The sequence below is a fragment of the Medicago sativa genome, chromosome 2 (genome assembly GCF_051527215.1).
Source record: "Medicago sativa cultivar Bolivia chromosome 2, Bolivia_mono, whole genome shotgun sequence".
Taxonomy (NCBI): Eukaryota; Viridiplantae; Streptophyta; class Magnoliopsida; order Fabales; family Fabaceae; genus Medicago; species Medicago sativa.
Genome location: NC_140750.1, coordinates 66,472,665 through 66,491,465, shown reverse-complemented (window position 1 = coordinate 66,491,465; position 18,801 = coordinate 66,472,665). Strand labels below are relative to the sequence as shown.

Here is an 18,801-nt window from a genome sequence, read left to right as displayed (position 1 = left end):
AGGCTAAACGGGCCGGCCCGTTTTGACGGCTCTATGTGGGTGTCTGTATATATACTTGTATGTATGTATATATTGAGACTGCTAATTTACTCCTACCTAAAAACATGAAAGAGTAAATTAGCAAATTTACTCTTTTTTTTATATTAAAAAACCTCTTTCTACTATCATGAGTAGGTTTAAAATGAAGGGTTATTATGTAAATGTCATTTAATTTTGTTTTTTTTAATAAAAAATTCCTTTAAACCGTTTGCATAAAAAAATTCATACGCTCGTCGTCACCAGTCGTTGACCATGATCAACGATACCCTTAGTAAAGCCACTATAGTAATTTTTTGATGAAAGAGACCCTAGAGTCTCAACACACACAATTAAAAATTATATAAAATGAAAAAGAAAATTGTGCCACCTTCATTTTATTTCTATGACCTTTAGCATTTGTTTTAAGAGAGTTGTTAGTATTGCTAAAAAAGCAACAACCTTGACATGAATCAGGGAATATGGTCAAAATATGATTCCTCAACATTATCGTCTTATTCTTTTTGATTTTTTTATTTTTACGAAAAGGGATTTAGAATAGTTTATGTATTTTTTTAATTAATTAAAGAAAAGTTACAAAATTATCCTTACATTTAAAATTGTTTAAAAAGAGTAGAAGTTAAATATTTTTGTAAAAAGCAAGCAGGAGCAGCAGGCTTTGCTAACTTACTTTTAGAGTGAAAATAAACTTGCTAATTTTTACTCCTTCATGTTTTTCAATGAGATTAAGTTTTTTTTTTCCTTCAATGAGAGTAAGTTAGCAGCCTCATATATCCAACATTCAAACAATATTTGGAATTGACACATCGCTCGTAATACAGACAAGACTCTTGTCCCCTTTGTTAGAAATAATTTTTATGACTATACCTTAATATATTTTACCAGCCATAATTTATCTACATTTTATCGAAAAAATACGACCTTTTTTAAATTTCAAATAGTTGAACAAAGTGAATGTAAAATCAAAATGAGACACTTTTGCCTCTTACTCCACCTTCAAAGGGGCGTAAAGTTATGGTACAAAAGAAGCCAACTTCAATCAATTAAACACCTTATATATCAAACTAACAATGAAAACTCACATGTCAAAGTTATATGTTTTAATTTTGGCTTAATTGCACTTTTGGCCCCCTATTTTTCCAAAACTTGCGGTTACAGCCCCTTAACTAATTTAAATACAAAACAGCCCCCTAAGTATTGAATCTTTGGCAGTTTTGGCCCCCAACGCTGATGTGGCATCATAAATGAGGTGCCACATGTCATTTTTTTTATTTTTTTTGGCCTTGGGGGGCCAAAACTGCCAAAGATTCAATACTTAGGTGGCTGTTTTGTATTTAAATTAGTTAGGGGGCTGTAACCGCAAGTTTTGGAAAGATAGGGGGCCAAAAGTGCAATTAAGCCTTTAATTTTCTTTAAGTATGATCAATATTTTTACCACCGTACAACATAATTCACAAGTTACAAATAAATATATTAATGTTAATTATACACATTTATAAGTCTATAAGTATACAATCATCAATATATATTCATCGATTACTCCCAAAGTTCATCATGAAAATCATGTATACAAATTTGCATACACACTCATAGTGTTACAAACTTAGCACCCTTAAACTTGCACACTTTATGACTTTATCATGGAATTAGCATAAGTCAAAGGAGAACAGACTCCTTTCGAGTCCCACCCATAATAATCTTCTTATACTGAACAAAGTCAAATTCACTCTATTTATATGAAGAAACCCTTTCTTTACATTTCCTTCTATGTCTAAAAGGCACAAGATAGAACCAAATTGAAGTGCACAATATAGCGAAAAATTTACCCCATAAAATCAAAACCAATAAATTAATAATCCATAGAATACATAAAGTTATGTTTCTTTTCCTCTTATCTTCAAAAACACCATTAATTTTCTTTGATATTCCATTAGTTCCAGTTAATGATGGTGGTTTTGGTGTGTTATTTATTTCAAAAGTGGAAGAGTTTGACATGCGATCAAAGCGTGACGAGGTAGATGAATTAAGAGATGATGAAGAGGAAAACATTGTGGATGAACCAATATTGATAGAGGAAGTGTTTGAAGTGGTTTCATGTGTTGTTGTTTTGTGTTTATCGATGATTTCTTGTTTTGTGTTGTTGTTTGATCTCAACATGGAATCCTTTTTTCTTTTCCTTCTACTAAGAATCTTCTTCATCTGTCATAATGCACAAAGAAGATTAATTGAGTCGGTCTAACACCCACCAAAAGATAGAAAAATTTCAATTGTGTTGAAGACAAAAACTGAACCCGATTGAAGATTCTATTAAAATTTAAGAAAATTTAGGCACGTCAAATTGAATTATATTAATGCTTGTACTATCATATCTTTTTTTTTGGTTACATTAATGCTTGTACTATCATATCTAGTATTTACTCTTTTTTTTTTTTTTGGTTCAATATCCTAGTGGCTAGATCACACACTTTTAAAGTGTGGAGAAGTGGAGAATCCGGGGTTCGAACCCCGGCCCCTGCAAACATTGTCCCTGATAGCTACCAACTGAGTTACACTTACGGGACGTATTTACTCTTTTTCTAATTTAAACAGATCTAAAACTTTTTAAGAACATGAAAAATAAATAAAAAATATAATAAAAAATCCATGTGTGAAAAAAAATCTAATCTCTATAGCAGCCTATATACTTTTTTTAAATCATGTTATAAATACATTGTTTCTACCAAGTTAACCTATGTCGAATAACCGACCAATTCCTGAAAAGACTCGAATAATTTGTGATGCCACATAGAGCAATTCATTGTTGGCAACCTAACTACCGTAAAATATTATACTGATAAACATACAGCAAAAATGCACTTCTTTAAAATGAATTATGTGTAAAATTTATTCATCTTGAGAAATAGAGCTAATTGCATTGAATTTATGTAATCTCAATAGAAGAACTAAATAATTTTTTTAAATTACATTTTATGACTAACGAGTTAGATCATTGAATATAAAAAAAGTTAAATTAAATAATATTTTAAAAATATTATTACTCCTACTAAATATGGGAGGAGATATTTCATTCATACTTATATTTCATTCCAAATACATGAGGCAACATCCGTGTATATTGTAATTCATTACAAAGTATTTACTAAACAAAATTAGATAACTAAGTAGATATCAATGTAAGTACTATGATTTTTAGAATTTACGTAAATAAGTCATTTTCACAAAAAGATACTCCATAGAAGAGCCAATTAGAAACAAATTAAGAAGTAAAAACATAACAATTGGTGAAATCAAGAGTTCTTAAGCCATCCTTATTCATACATATGCAATATATATTTTATTAAATTATTAATTAATGTTAAGATTATGACAATCACTAGTTTCATAAAAAAACATATTATTCTAATAAAAAATAAAAAATAAAAAAGCATATAACGACAAGTAGAATAAAATATATGTACACAAAAAAGAACTAAAGGAAAAAAAAAACAAAAAAGATGTATAAAATAAATGAAAGAAAACTACCAATGTTGTGTCATTAATCGCCATTCTAAGGGCATGCCATGTTTCCCTTCCTCTCTTTCGTTGTTGATTACCACGTTCTTCCTTTGCCCCCGGTGAAAATAAAAAGACATCTTCGTCATCTGCAATGGCAGGATTAAGAACAGAATTGGTAGTGACGCCATGTTTTCTTCTTTTTGGTGGTTTGAAATCATCGTCTTCGTCCACGACGGCTTTAAAACAATTAAATAATGACTTTTTATTATATTTTTCTTTGTTCATTTGCACGGACTCCATTATAACATGAATATGGATAACGTTATTGTGATTTTTATACTTAATTTGAAGAATGATAATCAAAACCAATGCACAACAGGGTTTTGGAACATTAATTTCATATAATGAAGCAAAATCTCTAACGCTCGGAACATGCAAGGATTGAAGTTTTTGTTTTTTGATTTTGGTGTTTTTGTTGTTGTTGTGAGGGAAGGGTGTTCTTTAGATTTTGTGATCCATTTATGCCGTTGTTGGAGTACTTTTTGTTAAAATGGTGTTTTTTAGAGGAGATTGATAGAAGAGTGTTGATGGAAGAGAAAAACATATGATGAAGAATCCCTTGAAACTTGGATTTGAGAAGTTTTTCTAAACCATTGAATTCAATGATTTTTATCTTTGATCTTTTTTTAGATAAAATCTTTAGTTGTTTATGTGTAATAGTTTGAATTTTTTATGATTGAGTTGAATTTCTACCATGTTTACGTAATTACACTATTTTTATGAAGTTCCACGTGTTTTATCAACAATATATAAATTTCATGCTCCACACCTTTACAAGGTTTTTGTTACAAGTAATATTCCACAATATGGCATTATTTGCTATAAAAGATGCTATGTCCTAGTTCTATTCTAATATTCCACAAGTAATATTCCAAGAATTTAGAACTTGAACCCTTCCATTCTTTAACTCCATGCAATCTTTGAGTTATCTTCAAAAAGATCTCTTCATTCTTAAGAGCTCCATGAAGTTTCTTCGGTGTTGAATTGCAAGAAAATCCTTTGAGATGTTAGAGGCGAAAATAAACCTTCTTCTATACTTTAGAATCTTGAGCCACCTCAAATTCCTTGAGATAATCCAATCATTACCCAGCCTATGAGTACCCCCTAATCCTATGGAACAATCTCTCGAAGTTTCTTGATGAAAGCGTTTTCACAAGTGTTTCTTAGAGAAAGATAGTAGAGAGAAAGGTAAAGAATGATTTCAATAATGAGAAAAATGAGGAAAAATTATATTTATTATAGGTGGAGGGTTTTAGAATACTTTGAAGTTGAGTTTTTGTAAATAAATACACAGTGTGAATCAATTCGTAAAAATTATGAATCGAATCGCATGCTTAAAGGCACATTCTTGAGCTTGTTTGAAGAATGTTTCAACTTAGATGAATAATGAATCGATTCATCAAACATTTATTTAAGAAATGAATCGATACAAAGTAGAACCAGGTATTCATGTTACCTTTGAATTGATTCAAAATGTTACACATGACTATTCAATAGAATCGAGTGTTAAAAATCATTAAAAATTAGTTGAAAATTACACTTTGGCCTAAAACTTTGAAAAATATGATTTCCACCTCAAAGTAGGTTAAAAACATGGATTTAACAAAGATTTGATGCAATCATGCAAAATATGCATGTGCGAGTGACAATGAGTCATACAATAGAGAGACACGATACCTGTCTAGAAGTATTTAATAATGCATAAATCAAAACCTATGCTAAGATAGAGAGAGGCAAAGGAACTACAATCATTACTCAAACTCAACTTATGAAGTGAAACTATTCATTTTCCTAATAAATGTGAATATCTTTATCCTAAAAACTATTATGGCGACATAGAGACTAGAGAGTATATTAGCTTCATTTATATTGCAAAAAGATACCAAACTATAATCAATATAAGTTCTGGAAAGACCCTTGGATCCGCACTCGTCAGAATTTGCGGCCTTTCACGATACCGGCAAGTAATCTTACCAACATGACTGTCTCCCAGCTTTTCAACCCAACAACCAACACTTGGAATCGAGACTTTATTGCTTCTATTATGAACACGCAAGATACTTTAGATATTTGTAAGTTACCTTTGCACTCTCGAACTGATTCTGATACAATTATTTGGAATGCCTCTTCTAATGGCTCATACACAGTAAAATCTGCCTACAAGATGTGTTTGAATATTTCAGAGCAACGATCAAACTATCATGTCCCAGGCGATTGGAAATTAATGTGGACACTGCATGTTCCGCCTAAAATCAAACATTTTTGTTGGAGATTGCTTCGTAATTGTTTACCTACACGGTCTAATTTGCAAGGTCGTGGAGTACCTTGTCAGTCAACTTGTGTGACATGCAATAATAACGACCTTGAAGATGAAATGCACCTATTTATGCATTGTAAGTTTGCTATTGATTGTTGGAAATCAGCAAATCTTTGGGGTACGATAGCACCGTACATGACGTCCAACGGCAGTTTTTCCTCTATTATCTTTGCCATACTTCGAGCGCTTGAGGCGGAAAATTGTGCAAGATTTGTAGCTATCTTATGGAGTATTTGGCGCGCGCGTAATGCTTGTTTATGGGAGCAAAAACCAGTCAATGCAAACACATCTTGTATCATAGCACTGGATATTGTTCGAGACTTCAAGTGGTGCAACCGTCCCAATGGTAATGTGCAGCCTGCTACTCCAGTATGGTCTAAACCGCCGACAGATTGGATAAAGTGTAACGTTGATTGTGCCCTTTTTGAAGCTGAAGGAAAATTTGGTGTTGGTATTTGTTTTCGAGACAGCCTTGGACAACTTATCCAAGCTCACTCAATGATTTTTCCCTCTATCCCAACTGCAGCTGAATGTGAAGCTACCGCCATACAACAAGCCCTCCAAATTTCTCTTGATCTTGGCCTCAATCAGGTAGTATTCGAAACAGATTGTCAGCTAGTTGTGAATGCAGTCCTTGGTAATAGCCCCTATGTGAATGAGTTAGGAATCTTACTCTCTAATTGCAGAACTTTACTTTTTTCTAATGCTAGTTATGCTCTAGCTTATGTTAGGAGACAAGCTAATAGAGTCGCTCATAATCTTGCTCGAGCGTCTATATTACATGCTAGTCCCACTACTTTCTATCATTCTCCATATTGTATTCACTCTATTATTTTGGATGAAATGAAATGAGTTAGCTTTCCTTCAAAAAAAAAAAAAAAAAAAGTTAGGGCAATCAACGACTCTCTCTCTCTCTCTCTCTCTCTCTCTCTCTCTCTATATATATATATATATATATATATATATATATATATATATATATATATATCTCCCCTAAAACACTTGTTCCAAAATTTTCGCTCCCAAACCCTAAGCTTCAACACTGCAATGGATTTGCTCCGATCAAATCTCTTTCATGTTCGAATTCTTGAACTTGCCAATCATGTCTACGCAAAAATAATTTTATGGTCCTTTTTAGCCATCTTGACATACAATTTTACCATTAACATTATTAGAATTGAAAGGATATGCATGGTATGTGTAAAATTATTTTATACTAACATCCAATAAAAGGTCAATATTTTACTACATCCTTTTATTTTTGTAAGTATATTTTTGTAAGTGAAATGAGTCTCGGTCACCATCCATCGTTGTCGGCTTCCTCGCTCTCTACAACCTTGATTTCTCACTCAACTTGAGTTCTATTCCACTCCGATCTCTCACTATTCACGAAATTGGGGATTTTTTTTTCAAGAAGTTCTATTCCACTCCGATCTCTCACTATTCATGAAATTGGGGATTTTTTTATCAAGAATTAAGCGGATATAGGAAAATATATGACAAAATTGAAAAGAACACACACAGAATACGCACATAACAGTCGCGAACATTGTTACTATTTTTACATACTTATTTGGAGTATTCTTACTGTAGAAATTTTTTTAGGGAGCAAAACATATCACTTTTTTTTTATTTTCAGCTCATCATCACTAGTTTATCCGTTTGCCCAAACTCTTTTTTGACGGGTTAATAACTTAACCCTTTTATTTATAACATAAACTATATATTTCAATTATGGTGCAATACACTAAAGTGACACCCGGACCAACCCGCTATAAAAAAAAGAAGGTATGTGATTTTGAACCCGTCATCACTAGTTTATCGGTTTGCCCAAACTTTTTTTTAACGGGGTTAATTTTTTGGTGGTGGCTAGAGTTTAAACTCCGAACCTTGCATATATTATGACACTGTTTGGTAAGGCCACATAACTAGCTTATAGCTTATAGCTTATAAGCTCGTTTGACAAAATAAGTTCTGTTTGGTAACATTTTTTACAACGAGCTTATAGCTTATTTCACGAATTTCAATGAGCTTATAAGCTATTTTTCAGAAGCTACTTCAAGTAGCGTTTGAGCTTATAGCTTATAGCTTTTCATGTTTTATTCCATTTATACCCTTACCACTTTAACTAAAACCCATGTTTACCCTTTGTAATAAATAGCTATTTTAAAAAAAAGACATGTTATGTGCTTATGTTTAATTAAATTTCAGATTTCATTGGCTGATAATAATTTTTTTTTAAAAAAAGGCTGATAATAAAATTACATGCTCACGTTATGTTTTGGTTACAAAATATAGACTTGCTTTTACATAACATTTCCCTTAAAAAAATGTTACTTTTTAGTTAAAAAAATTACGCTATGTTTTAAAAAAAAATTGTTGTCGCAATTAACTTTTTTTTAAGAGGGTCACAAGTAACTTTTGTTTAATTTTTTTTGGAAAGGTTTTGCTTAATTTTTTTTTATATAAAGTATAAAAACTAAAATAAAATAAACAGTTATTAAATTTAAAATATTTAAATTATCAAATATCTTAAATATTAATTTATAGTAGTATAAATTTTATATGAATTAATAATGTCCTTTTATGTAATTTTACATTTATCAGCTAGTTCAACCGCTATTTTTACCAAACACTTTAATTAGCTTATCAGCTATAAGTTATCAGCTAAAAGCTATCAGCTAGCTTATCAGCTAAAAGCTATCAGCTAGCTTATCAGCTAGCTTATAAGCTATCCGCTATGCGTCCTACCAATTGAGCTAAGCACACTTGAACAAAAGCACAACATATGGGATTATTTAATCATTTTAGTAATAAATAAATGTGATTTTTTTTTTGTTGTACTCAAAATATGAATATGAATTATCTTAAACTTGCTGGTTAATTTAATTGAGATAGGACAAAAGAGAGTATATTAGCTTGATTTCTTTCCACTCCAAAGATACGAAACACTAATTGATCGGTTAGGGCAAACACTCATTCTCTCTCTCTCTCTAAAACCCTTCGTTCCAAAATCTCGAAGCTTTCTGCAACTGCTTCAACACCACCATGGATTTGCTCCGATCAAATCTCTCTCGAGTTCGAATCCCAGAACCCACCAATCGCGTCTACAAGCAAGAATGCTGCTTATCGTTCGACACTCCTGTAAAAATCCTTCCTTTTTTTTTTCATATTTTAATTTGAAATCGATTTTACATTGTTAAATTTTTCAGTTTTTTAATGTATTGTTGTGATTTTGAAAGATTATGGTTGCGGGTTTTTGATTTTTCAGATGTCAGAAGGTGGGTTGTTCATCGACATGTTCAATTTTCTTGCATTTGGGAAGGATTATGTGGGTTGGAACTTTGAAAAGACTGGAAATCCGGTTTATTTGCATGTGAAGAAGACGAAGAAGCCGGTTCCGGAAGACAGGCCTTTGAAGAAACCTACCCTATTGGCTATAGGTTTGTGTTATGACATATTGTATATGTTACTTGATTATTGAAGCTGTATATGTTTATGTTATGTCTTGTTTCAGTTGTTGTTTCATTACTAGGTCTTGTTTTGATTGACAACTTAATAAGAGTTTGTAGTATAAGGGCTTGTAGCATAAACACTTATCAGAAGTGCTTTTGGTTAAGCTTTGACCCTGTTTGTAACAACAACTTAATGAAGTGCTTATAGCGTAGTTGTTTATCATTTAAGTGCTTATGCATAATCTATGACCCTGTTTCGATAAATAACCAAATTAAGCGCTTATAGCGTAAATTTTTATCATAAGTGCTTATGTATAAGCCATGACCCTGTTTGGATAAACAACTTAATTAAGTGCTTAGTGTAAAAGCTTATTATAAGTGCTTATGCATAAGCTATGAACTTGTTTGAATAAAAATATTATTTAAGTGCTTATAGCATAAACGGTTATCATAAGTGCTTATGTATAAGCTATTTCCATTAACAAAAGATAAAATAAAGGCAAGCTGTTTACATATATGCTATAAGGTGTTTTCATAAGCTATCCTATAGAGCTTAGAGAAATAAGTTGGAAATAGCTTATACACACGTCCTAAGTTGATTACATAAGCTCAAACATACTCACAAGTGCTTATGTTGGTAGATAAGCTCATATAAGCCAATCAAAACTATGGGTTTGTCTTTGTTATTGTTGCATGTAATTGGTTTTGGTCAATTTGGTTGTTGAGTTGTTGGCTTGGTTGTTTTATAATTTTTTTAACAACTGATGATTCTTTTATGGATAATGTGATTATCCATTGTATGCATCTGTAGGTATTGATGGGGGATTTGATAACAATGAGGCTGACTATGAAGAAACTCATAATATTGTTATATTACCTGACTATGTTTCACTTTCATATCCTTCTGTGGAATTACCGGAGAAGGTATTTGTTGCCCACTGTTTTTGGTTTTTTCTTTGTTCATTCACTGCAGAATTTGATTCATAGAGAAGTCTTATGCCGGGGAGATTTTAATTTATTTCGGTTATTTGTTGGAAAAAAATTCAGGTAAGGTTGGCGGCTGATGCTATATTGCTAGATGCGGGTGCTGAACGGAAGGAGCAAGTTGCAGCATGGACAGCTGATAAGAAACTCGTCAGTGTCTATGCAACGAATTTACAGCAAATTGACAATGGTGTTGTTATTCCCCCAACTGGGTGGAAATGCTCCCAATGTGACAAGACAGACAATCTTTGGTTAAATTTGACTGATGGAGTGATCCTTTGTGGGAGGAAAAACTGGGATGGAAGTGGCGGAAACAACCATGCAGTTGAACATTACAAAAAGACAGGCTACCCACTCGCTGTAAAGCTCGGAACTATTACTGCTGATCTGGAGGCAGCAGGTGATGCACTTCTAGCATATTTTATTTTGACAAACTTACGTTTCTAATAGTTTGATTTAATGTACCATCATGAAAGGTTACTATTATGCTATATTATTATTTCTTACGATTGAATTTGTATGTTTGTTTTCAAGCTTTATTTTATCATGGTCTAGCACTCTAGACAATTGATTATGCATGCATGATTCTTAGTGGCCAAACACATTCTTACTGATGAATTTGTATGTTTGTTTTAAAGCTTTATTTTATGATGATTCAGCACTCTAGCCAATCGATTATGCATGCATGATTCTTAGTGGTCGAACACAAACATGGAACTTAAGGTTAAGTTTAAAAGCTGTGTTATAAAACAAGGTTCTTGTGTAAACATGCTGAAAGAGTGGAATAAAAATAATGTAGCCAAGAGTATGCCGAACGAGTGGAAAAGTATGTGACCTTGACTCTATCTATAACAACATGGGTGACATACAAAATTGCACAAAACCATAGGGGGATTAAGCTCATGATCCATATTGTGAAGCTATTGAAGAGGCTAATTAAATAAATATTAAGACAAGAGACCCGCATTTCAAAAAATTAATTTGATTTTATGCCGGAGAGGTTGACATGAAGATAACAAAGGAATCTAACAGGCTTACATGTTTTTCATTGATTTACAAATGACATATGACGGGGTTCCCTGAGAATTATTTTGGATAGCTTTGGAGAGGAAATGATTTTTATTGTCTATTTTTGAGCAATCAAAGATGGGTCCACAAAAGATGCTTTAAGGGTCAACTTTGGGCCCTTGTCTTTTATCTATGTCTGATGTACAACAACAGACAAGAGTTGTTTCAATGATACATGCTTTTGTAGATGATATAGTCTTAATTGGAGAGCCAAAAGAAGAAATAAATGGCCAGTTATAGTCTTAGAGTTGTCTCTTTTTTTGGGCGGTAGACACGTTGTTGTTAAATGAGAAAACAGAGGCATAGTATTGTGAACCAGTGTGTTTAAACTACACCATAGAGACTCTTTTAGATAGGCTCTGAGAGAATCAATTTACAATCACATTATTCATTATAAGATAACCACGTTGTCATGTCTATGATCTTGATTATCTAATAATCATACTATCAGAATATATTACTTACATAGACAAATATCAATCAGGAAATGAAAGCATTAGCGAGAAAGTTGGGTAGCACCTATTATGGTATAGATTGCTGAGCCCCACCTTATGTGGGTTAGGCATGTGTACAGAAGAACTGTAGAAGCACCGGTAAAAAGAGTAAATCAGAAGAAGGATACTCTAATAATTGAAGATAAAGGGAAACTAAATAAAACTATGTGCTAAACAGTTAATAAGGTTTGTATTTAAATGATGGATGATTAGACATGATGTATGATAGGAATAATGATATGTTTGATCCATAAAGTCAGTAATACCTAGTGGGAAAACACTTTTGTTATCATTGTTGCTTGTCTCAAGCATAAGACACGATTTTGATGTAGCTCAACTTTCTGACATAGAAGTGTTTAGTTTCAAAATTAGCAAGGCTACGAATCATAATGTCAATGGAAAAAATCATTTGAATTTTTAGTGAATGGAACAGCTTGTGCTGTTATGTTCTTTTTGGTTCTGTCATTTCTAGTGGAGTCTACTGCTATTTTACCTCCCATTCTGTTCTACTTCTAATATGTATGTACTGAACATAGAATAAAACTCATGTTCTATCCTAGTCTATTTCAATCTGTCTACCAAATGCTACCTCAGAGTTGCTTATTTTTGATGCTGATAACCTTCACCCTTCGTATATTATACGAACTCTATACTGTGAATTTAATGCCAATTTATTTATTTATTTTGCATTGTGTGTGCTAATTATGGACAACATATTGTGGCAGCTCAGATGTTTTCTCCTATCCGGAGGATGATAATGTGTTGGATCCACTTTTAGCACAGCATCTAGCATTTTTTGGCATTGATTTCTCATCACTACAAAAGGTTAGTTCTTTATCTTAAATTGATATTTTGTAGATGGTAATTGATTAGTTGATTATACTTTCCGTATTTGGTTTCATGCGATATGCTAATATTTCTTTATACTTTCTTCAAGCATATTAATTTTGAAATTAGAATACATTTTTAGAGCAGAGATATTACATCTAAAAGATATATCACACCTTTTTCCTTCTAATCTGGTGAATGCTTTGTGTGGTAGCTAAAATGGTTTGTAATAGGCATGTTGTGTTGTGAAGTTCTGCAGTGAACTCTTTCTAATTGTGCATGATTATATGCTTTATTTCCTTTTTGGCCTTTTGCGAATCACTTCATTTAATATCTGAGTGAAACAGTTGCAAATCTCACAAATCTAGAGTTTGTTGCTCTTTGAAATTGGGAATGCACTTGTTTGGTCAAATATTCCTAATAATCTTGTTTGGTCAAATATACCTAGTAATCTTTGGGGTGGTTCTGGGATATGTTGTTTACAATTTCTATTACTGTGCTCTATTATCTATCACATTGAAACAACAAAATCCAAACAGTAAGTAGTATCATCCCTCCTTCTGAGCTCGAGACCTCATATTTTTAATATTACCACTGTTTAATATACTCCAATGTCCAATTACTTGGCCAGTTTTTTCCCCTTCTAAGCAAATGTTTGCATAGACTTTTCCTGTATTACTCTATAATATGCTTTTTTTTTATTAAGGAAGTTTTAAATGGATGTTTAAGCAATAACTTTTGGTGTATTACTATGTAACAAACTTGTTGAAGAGTATGCATATCATGAGTATTGTATTATGTATATAATTATAATAAATACACGCATTCTGATAATCAGACTGAAATGACTACGGCTGAAAAAGAACTCGACCAAAATACCAATTTTGAATGGAATAGAATCCAAGAAAGTGGGCAGGAAGTGGAACCAATTTTTGGACCTGGATACACAGGATTGGTCAATCTAGGAAACAGGTAGAGTTGGTTCTTGTTGATCTCTGTTTGCTATAATGCACTTGTTTTTGACATTTTATTAGTTCCTCATTTTTTCTTTCTTTCTTTCAGTTGTTATTTGGCAGCCACTATGCAAGCTGTATTTTCAGCACGATCTTTCTCTTCAAGGTTTGTTCATGCCTCTAATTTTTATCTGAACTGTTTCAGACCCTGTTTGAAGTTACTTATTTGTTATGATTGCTTCTTAGGTACTATATAAACCAAAGTCTAAAGAAGGCATTTGAGGAGGCTCCTGCTGATCCAACTGTGGACCTCAACATGCAGTTGTAAGAAACTACAATTTTTTAATATACTTCAATACTACTTCTATCCCTTTTCTGTTGGTCATGTTCTGTTGTTGATGTAAATATGTATTTAGTTATCAACATAAATAATCCATATCTATAAAGTAGTTATATATCATAGTAGAGCATTCTGTTTCATCAAAAGAAATGTTTATTAATAATGAGGTACTTCAAAACTAAATTTTGTTTTTCTAGAATTTTTTTTTGACAAAATGGATTTTGTTTTTCTAGATAAAAACTTGAAAAGGGGAATATATTAATTGTTCCTATTTTATTCTAGGACGAAACTTGCACATGGTTTACTGTCTGGGAAATATTCTGTTCCACAAGTTGAGGTATGTACTAGTATCCTCACTTATCTCTTGAAAGTTTGTTTCGAGTCTTAAGTATTTTTATATTACATTATTTTTTTCCAGAATGATGACAACAAAAATGTTGCAAGCACCCTTACATCTGCGGTGAGCTTTCTAGAACTTTGCTGACTAAATCTCCTTGCTGACTTGTACGATCATGAATATTAAAGTTATTGAATTGTTACAATATGTATAAATTTAATTTACATTTTTTGGAGAAAACTTCTCTTAGATTAGGTTTGTTATTTATAACTAAGTGAGTACATTCAAATCCCTTGATCATAGGGATAACGAAATGAATTTCTCAGTTAGCAACATTGTTATACTTATGTTTTTTTGGGGGGATTATATACTGTACCAGTTTAGGAAATGAATTTTTTTAGGCTGAGATTTGATCACAATCATTTGCATATGTTGCAATTGTTTTGGTTGAAGACTTGTAATGTCACTTGATAAAATAACAGATTTATGCCACTAACTATTCTCAGTTCTCACCATCTCATATATCTATGTTTCATCTTACCGTTTCTTGTTTTAATTTGTGTCCCGTGACCATTTTTTGTTTCCCATCTTCAAATACTAGGAGCAAGAAGGGATACCACCACGTATGTTCAAAACTTTAGTTGCTGCTAGCCATCCGGAATTTTCTACTATGCGACAACAGGTATCTTCACCAACTTTTTATTTCCTCAACATGAATTAAAGGTGAAAGTAGAGTATGATATTATAATTCATTTGATAAGTCGATGTCCATAGTTTTTGTGAATTCAATTGGAAATGTAGCCTTAGTAAATAGCCACCTGACCCCATAAACCGATAGAAGATCAGAGATAATATCAATTGAAGCTGGAAGCATGTCAGTCATTGATTCATTTGGTTTACTTACAATTATTATTATAAAATTTTTGGCTTTCTAATATTTACTTTTCTTTTCTAGTAGGCGTGTAGTAGATAATTATAAATGTTATATTTAGAGACATCATTTCTTTGCTATCTTCTAACCGTTTGATTGCAACTTGATGTTAGGATGCTTTAGAATTTTTCCTTCATTTTCTTGACCAAGTGGAGCGTGCTAATGCTGGGAAAACTGAACTGGATCCCGCAAGGAGTTTCAAGTTTGGTGTTGAAGATCGTATCTTGTGTTCATCGGGAAAAGTTGCATACAATAGAAGGAATGACTACATTCTTTCTCTGAATATCCCATTGCATGAAGCAACTAACAAAGGTCGGATTTTTGTCATAAATTTTGACAAACTGAGAAATCTTAGGGTCTTGTATTTAATTCTTACATATTTGTTTCTTGAGAAATTTCAGAAGAATTGGAATTGTTTCACAAGATGAAAGCAGAGAAACTTTCTGAGGGAAAAGAAGTGTAAGTTCAAATATCTAGGAATCTGAAAATTTCTTTCATTTGCACCCATCCAAGCTTTGCTTATTGTATTTATTTGTTGTGATAGGTCTGGTGATGAGGTTGTACGTCCAAGGGTGCCTTTAGAAGCTTGCCTTGCAAGCTTCTCAGCTCCCGAGGAGATACATGATTTTTACAGCACTGCTCTGCAAACAAAGACAACAGCAGTAAAGTAAGCAATCTCCTGAAAATTGTGTTAAATTATAATGCCGTGCACGGTAGTTCATATTGGAAATAGGTCAATTTTTGGTTTCATGAGAATTGTATGGTTGTTTAGTTTAGTGTGTGTAAATGTTTTCTGTTTTTATTTTTTGTTTTTCACTTTCAATAAAATTTCATCTTGGCTTATATGGTTTAAGCAAACGTTCTGTTTTCACTTTTGATTACAAAATTGCTACATTATTTTTATTCTGTTTTTGTTTTCAATGTTTTGTATTGGAAAAATGAAAATATTGACAGTTTTCTCAAACCAAAGAGGTTTTGTCTTTCAAAGCCATTGTCTTGAGCGAGTAGATGATAACCAAGTGTAGCATTCCTTTACTGAAAACCTTCTATTAAGTTAAATTACCATTTTGATGCTAAAACTCAATATAACCTGTAGGTCGGCTGGTCTGACATCATTTCCGGATTATCTGGTGTTGCACATGCGCAAATTTGTTATGGAGGAGGGATGGGTACCCAAAAAACTCGGTACTTGTTATACTCACTAAATCTATTCCTTCAGATTATTGTTATTCTATATCCTTATTATTAAGAACTTTTGTTTTGTCAGATGTATATGTTGACGTTCCTGATATCATTGATATCAGTCACATGCGCAGCAAAGGTCATCAACCTGGGGAAGAGCTTCTACCAGATGGGGGTACGTAGTTATTTTTTTTAGTTCTGAAGACAATATAGATTCAATTTGGGTCGCTAAATCCTTAACAGACATATGTATGTAATAACATTTTTCATATGTCGGTTCTCTACCGTCTCACAAATGCAGTTTGCTCAATTGAGACGTCAAGAGACCAATTTTTTAAGGATGGTTGCTTAGGTTGATAATATACTTTTATGTTTTCCACATATGCTTCAAATCCAGCAAAATGATTTTTGACATCCTCCCTTTTAATCTGTTTGCAACTGAACTGTGTTCACTTCGTATATTAAGGAATACATAGTAGAAAACTAAGAGCACTGTTGACCTTTTGATGTAAATGGTATTTTGATAACTGCAAATTCTGATTGTCATCAGTTTCTGCGAGTCTTATTATCCTATGTTATGTGGGCTAATGCCTTTTCAGCTTAACAATTCAATATTTTTAGCTGGATTGAAGTTTTAATTTTTTGTGTTGGAATCTGTTTTCTGTGTTGCACAGTACCCGTTGAGGATGATTCAGAAATACCTTTAGCCAATGAAGACATTGTTTCACAGCTGGTTTCTATGGGCTTTAACCAGATTCACTGTCAAAAAGCTGCTATAAATACATCAAATGCTGGAGTAGAAGAGGCAATGACTTGGTTACTAGCTCACATGGAGGATCCAGGTTTCTCGTTGTTTTCTTTATTTAGCAAAATAGTTCTGTATATCTAGGTACCTGTATATGCCGGAAATAATGATGTATATTTGTCTATTAGATATTGATGCTCCCATTTCGAGAGGGCGTGGCTCTGAAAGTGTTGACCAGTCGAAAGTTGATATGCTACTTTCATTTGGATTTCAAGATGACGTTGCTCGAAAGGCACTGATAGCATCGGTAAATTTGTTTTTCAACACTTTCACATTTCTCTCAAGTATGTCCGGTTTGGCCGGATACATTGTCCATAAATGTCTTTAAGTTGACTATTTTAATGGAATATTTGCTCTGCAGGGTGGTGACATTGAGAAAGCAACAGACTGGATCTTCAGCAATCCTGATGCATCCGTTTCCAACATGGATGCTACTGCATCAAACACTACATCTGGTCCAAATGATGCTGATTTATCCGATGGAGGAGGAAGTGAGTTGCTTTCACATCTTAGATTCTTAATTACTTCTGTTATTGATGATTATCTATCATTAATAATCCGAAAATATGATGATACTTGTCTTCGTTAATGTTGTGATATTTTATTTGATCTTATAGGGTTGTTGATGGTTATTCCCGAAGAATGGACAAGTTTTCATATCAACTTTATTACTTCGACAAATGGTCGTAATGAATTTCTCTCTTGGTTTTCCACAGGATATCGACTTATGGGAATTGTTAGCCACATTGGAACCTCAACACACTGCGGTCACTATGTTGCACACATCTTGAAAGATGGTAGATGGGTTATTTTTAACGACAACAAGGTAGGGGCTTCCATTAATCCTCCCAAGGACATGGGCTATCTTTACTTTTTCGAGAGGCTTTGACTCTTGAATTAGATTGTGTGTCAAGAATTGAACTCTGAACATTTCAACTTTGTAAAGAGGCACACCGTGTTCTAAATTGCTTCCTTTGTCTTGGTTGCTTGTTAAACAGGCCCTCATTGGCTGTCTCAACATTTTTTTGGGTTCGCCAGTAATACATCATTTTAGGAACTGAGAATGTGATCTTTATACAAACAAAATGAAATTGCAATTCCGTTATTAATAGGTCTTTTTATGATAGAGCGTTATGATGTGGTTTGGTTTATATAGCGCGACCTCATCTATAAAACGAAGTCACCAGTTGGTTGGGAGAATACACTGAAGTTAGCAATTCACTTAAGAAAGTAAAGTGAGTAATATCATTGTTGATAAATAAATCAATGATTAAATATTACATGTGCGTGCATAATACATGAGTGGTTAAAATATCAACCCTTGATACTCCACTTTACTAACTATTTACTAGTTAAAGATTCAATTTTTAAAAATAAATAAATAAATGTAACCATTCGAAGTATTCAATTTATTCTACCTCACTTCAAATTTGATTGCGACTGTATAAATTCATATAATTCTTGTGTATTTATAGCAATGATAATACTTGATGTTTAGTGCACACAATTTAGTAAA

General features: G+C 32.7%; 1 protein-coding gene and 1 pseudogene across 1 annotated transcript; one reads left to right on the top strand and one right to left on the bottom strand.

Annotated features, from left to right (window-relative positions):
* Positions 1-1,692: 1,692 nt before the first annotated feature.
* Positions 1,693-2,321, bottom strand: LOC146949876 (uncharacterized; annotated as a pseudogene).
* A 6,530-nt stretch (positions 2,322-8,851) lies between these two features.
* On the top strand, positions 8,852-18,394 carry LOC146949875 (ubiquitin carboxyl-terminal hydrolase 14-like). Its single transcript, XM_085745903.1, has 20 exons — positions 8,852-9,052; positions 9,180-9,351; positions 10,175-10,287; positions 10,411-10,747; positions 12,640-12,734; positions 13,576-13,709; positions 13,800-13,856; positions 13,937-14,014; positions 14,313-14,367; positions 14,449-14,490; positions 14,969-15,049; positions 15,412-15,610; positions 15,700-15,757; positions 15,843-15,965; positions 16,395-16,483; positions 16,566-16,655; positions 17,155-17,322; positions 17,414-17,532; positions 17,647-17,776; positions 18,002-18,394. The coding sequence occupies exons 1-20, from the start codon at positions 8,957-8,959 to the stop codon at positions 18,172-18,174; spliced, it is 2,409 nt and encodes an 802-aa protein (XP_085602029.1). The 5' UTR covers positions 8,852-8,956; the 3' UTR covers positions 18,175-18,394.
* Positions 18,395-18,801: the final 407 nt, after the last annotated feature.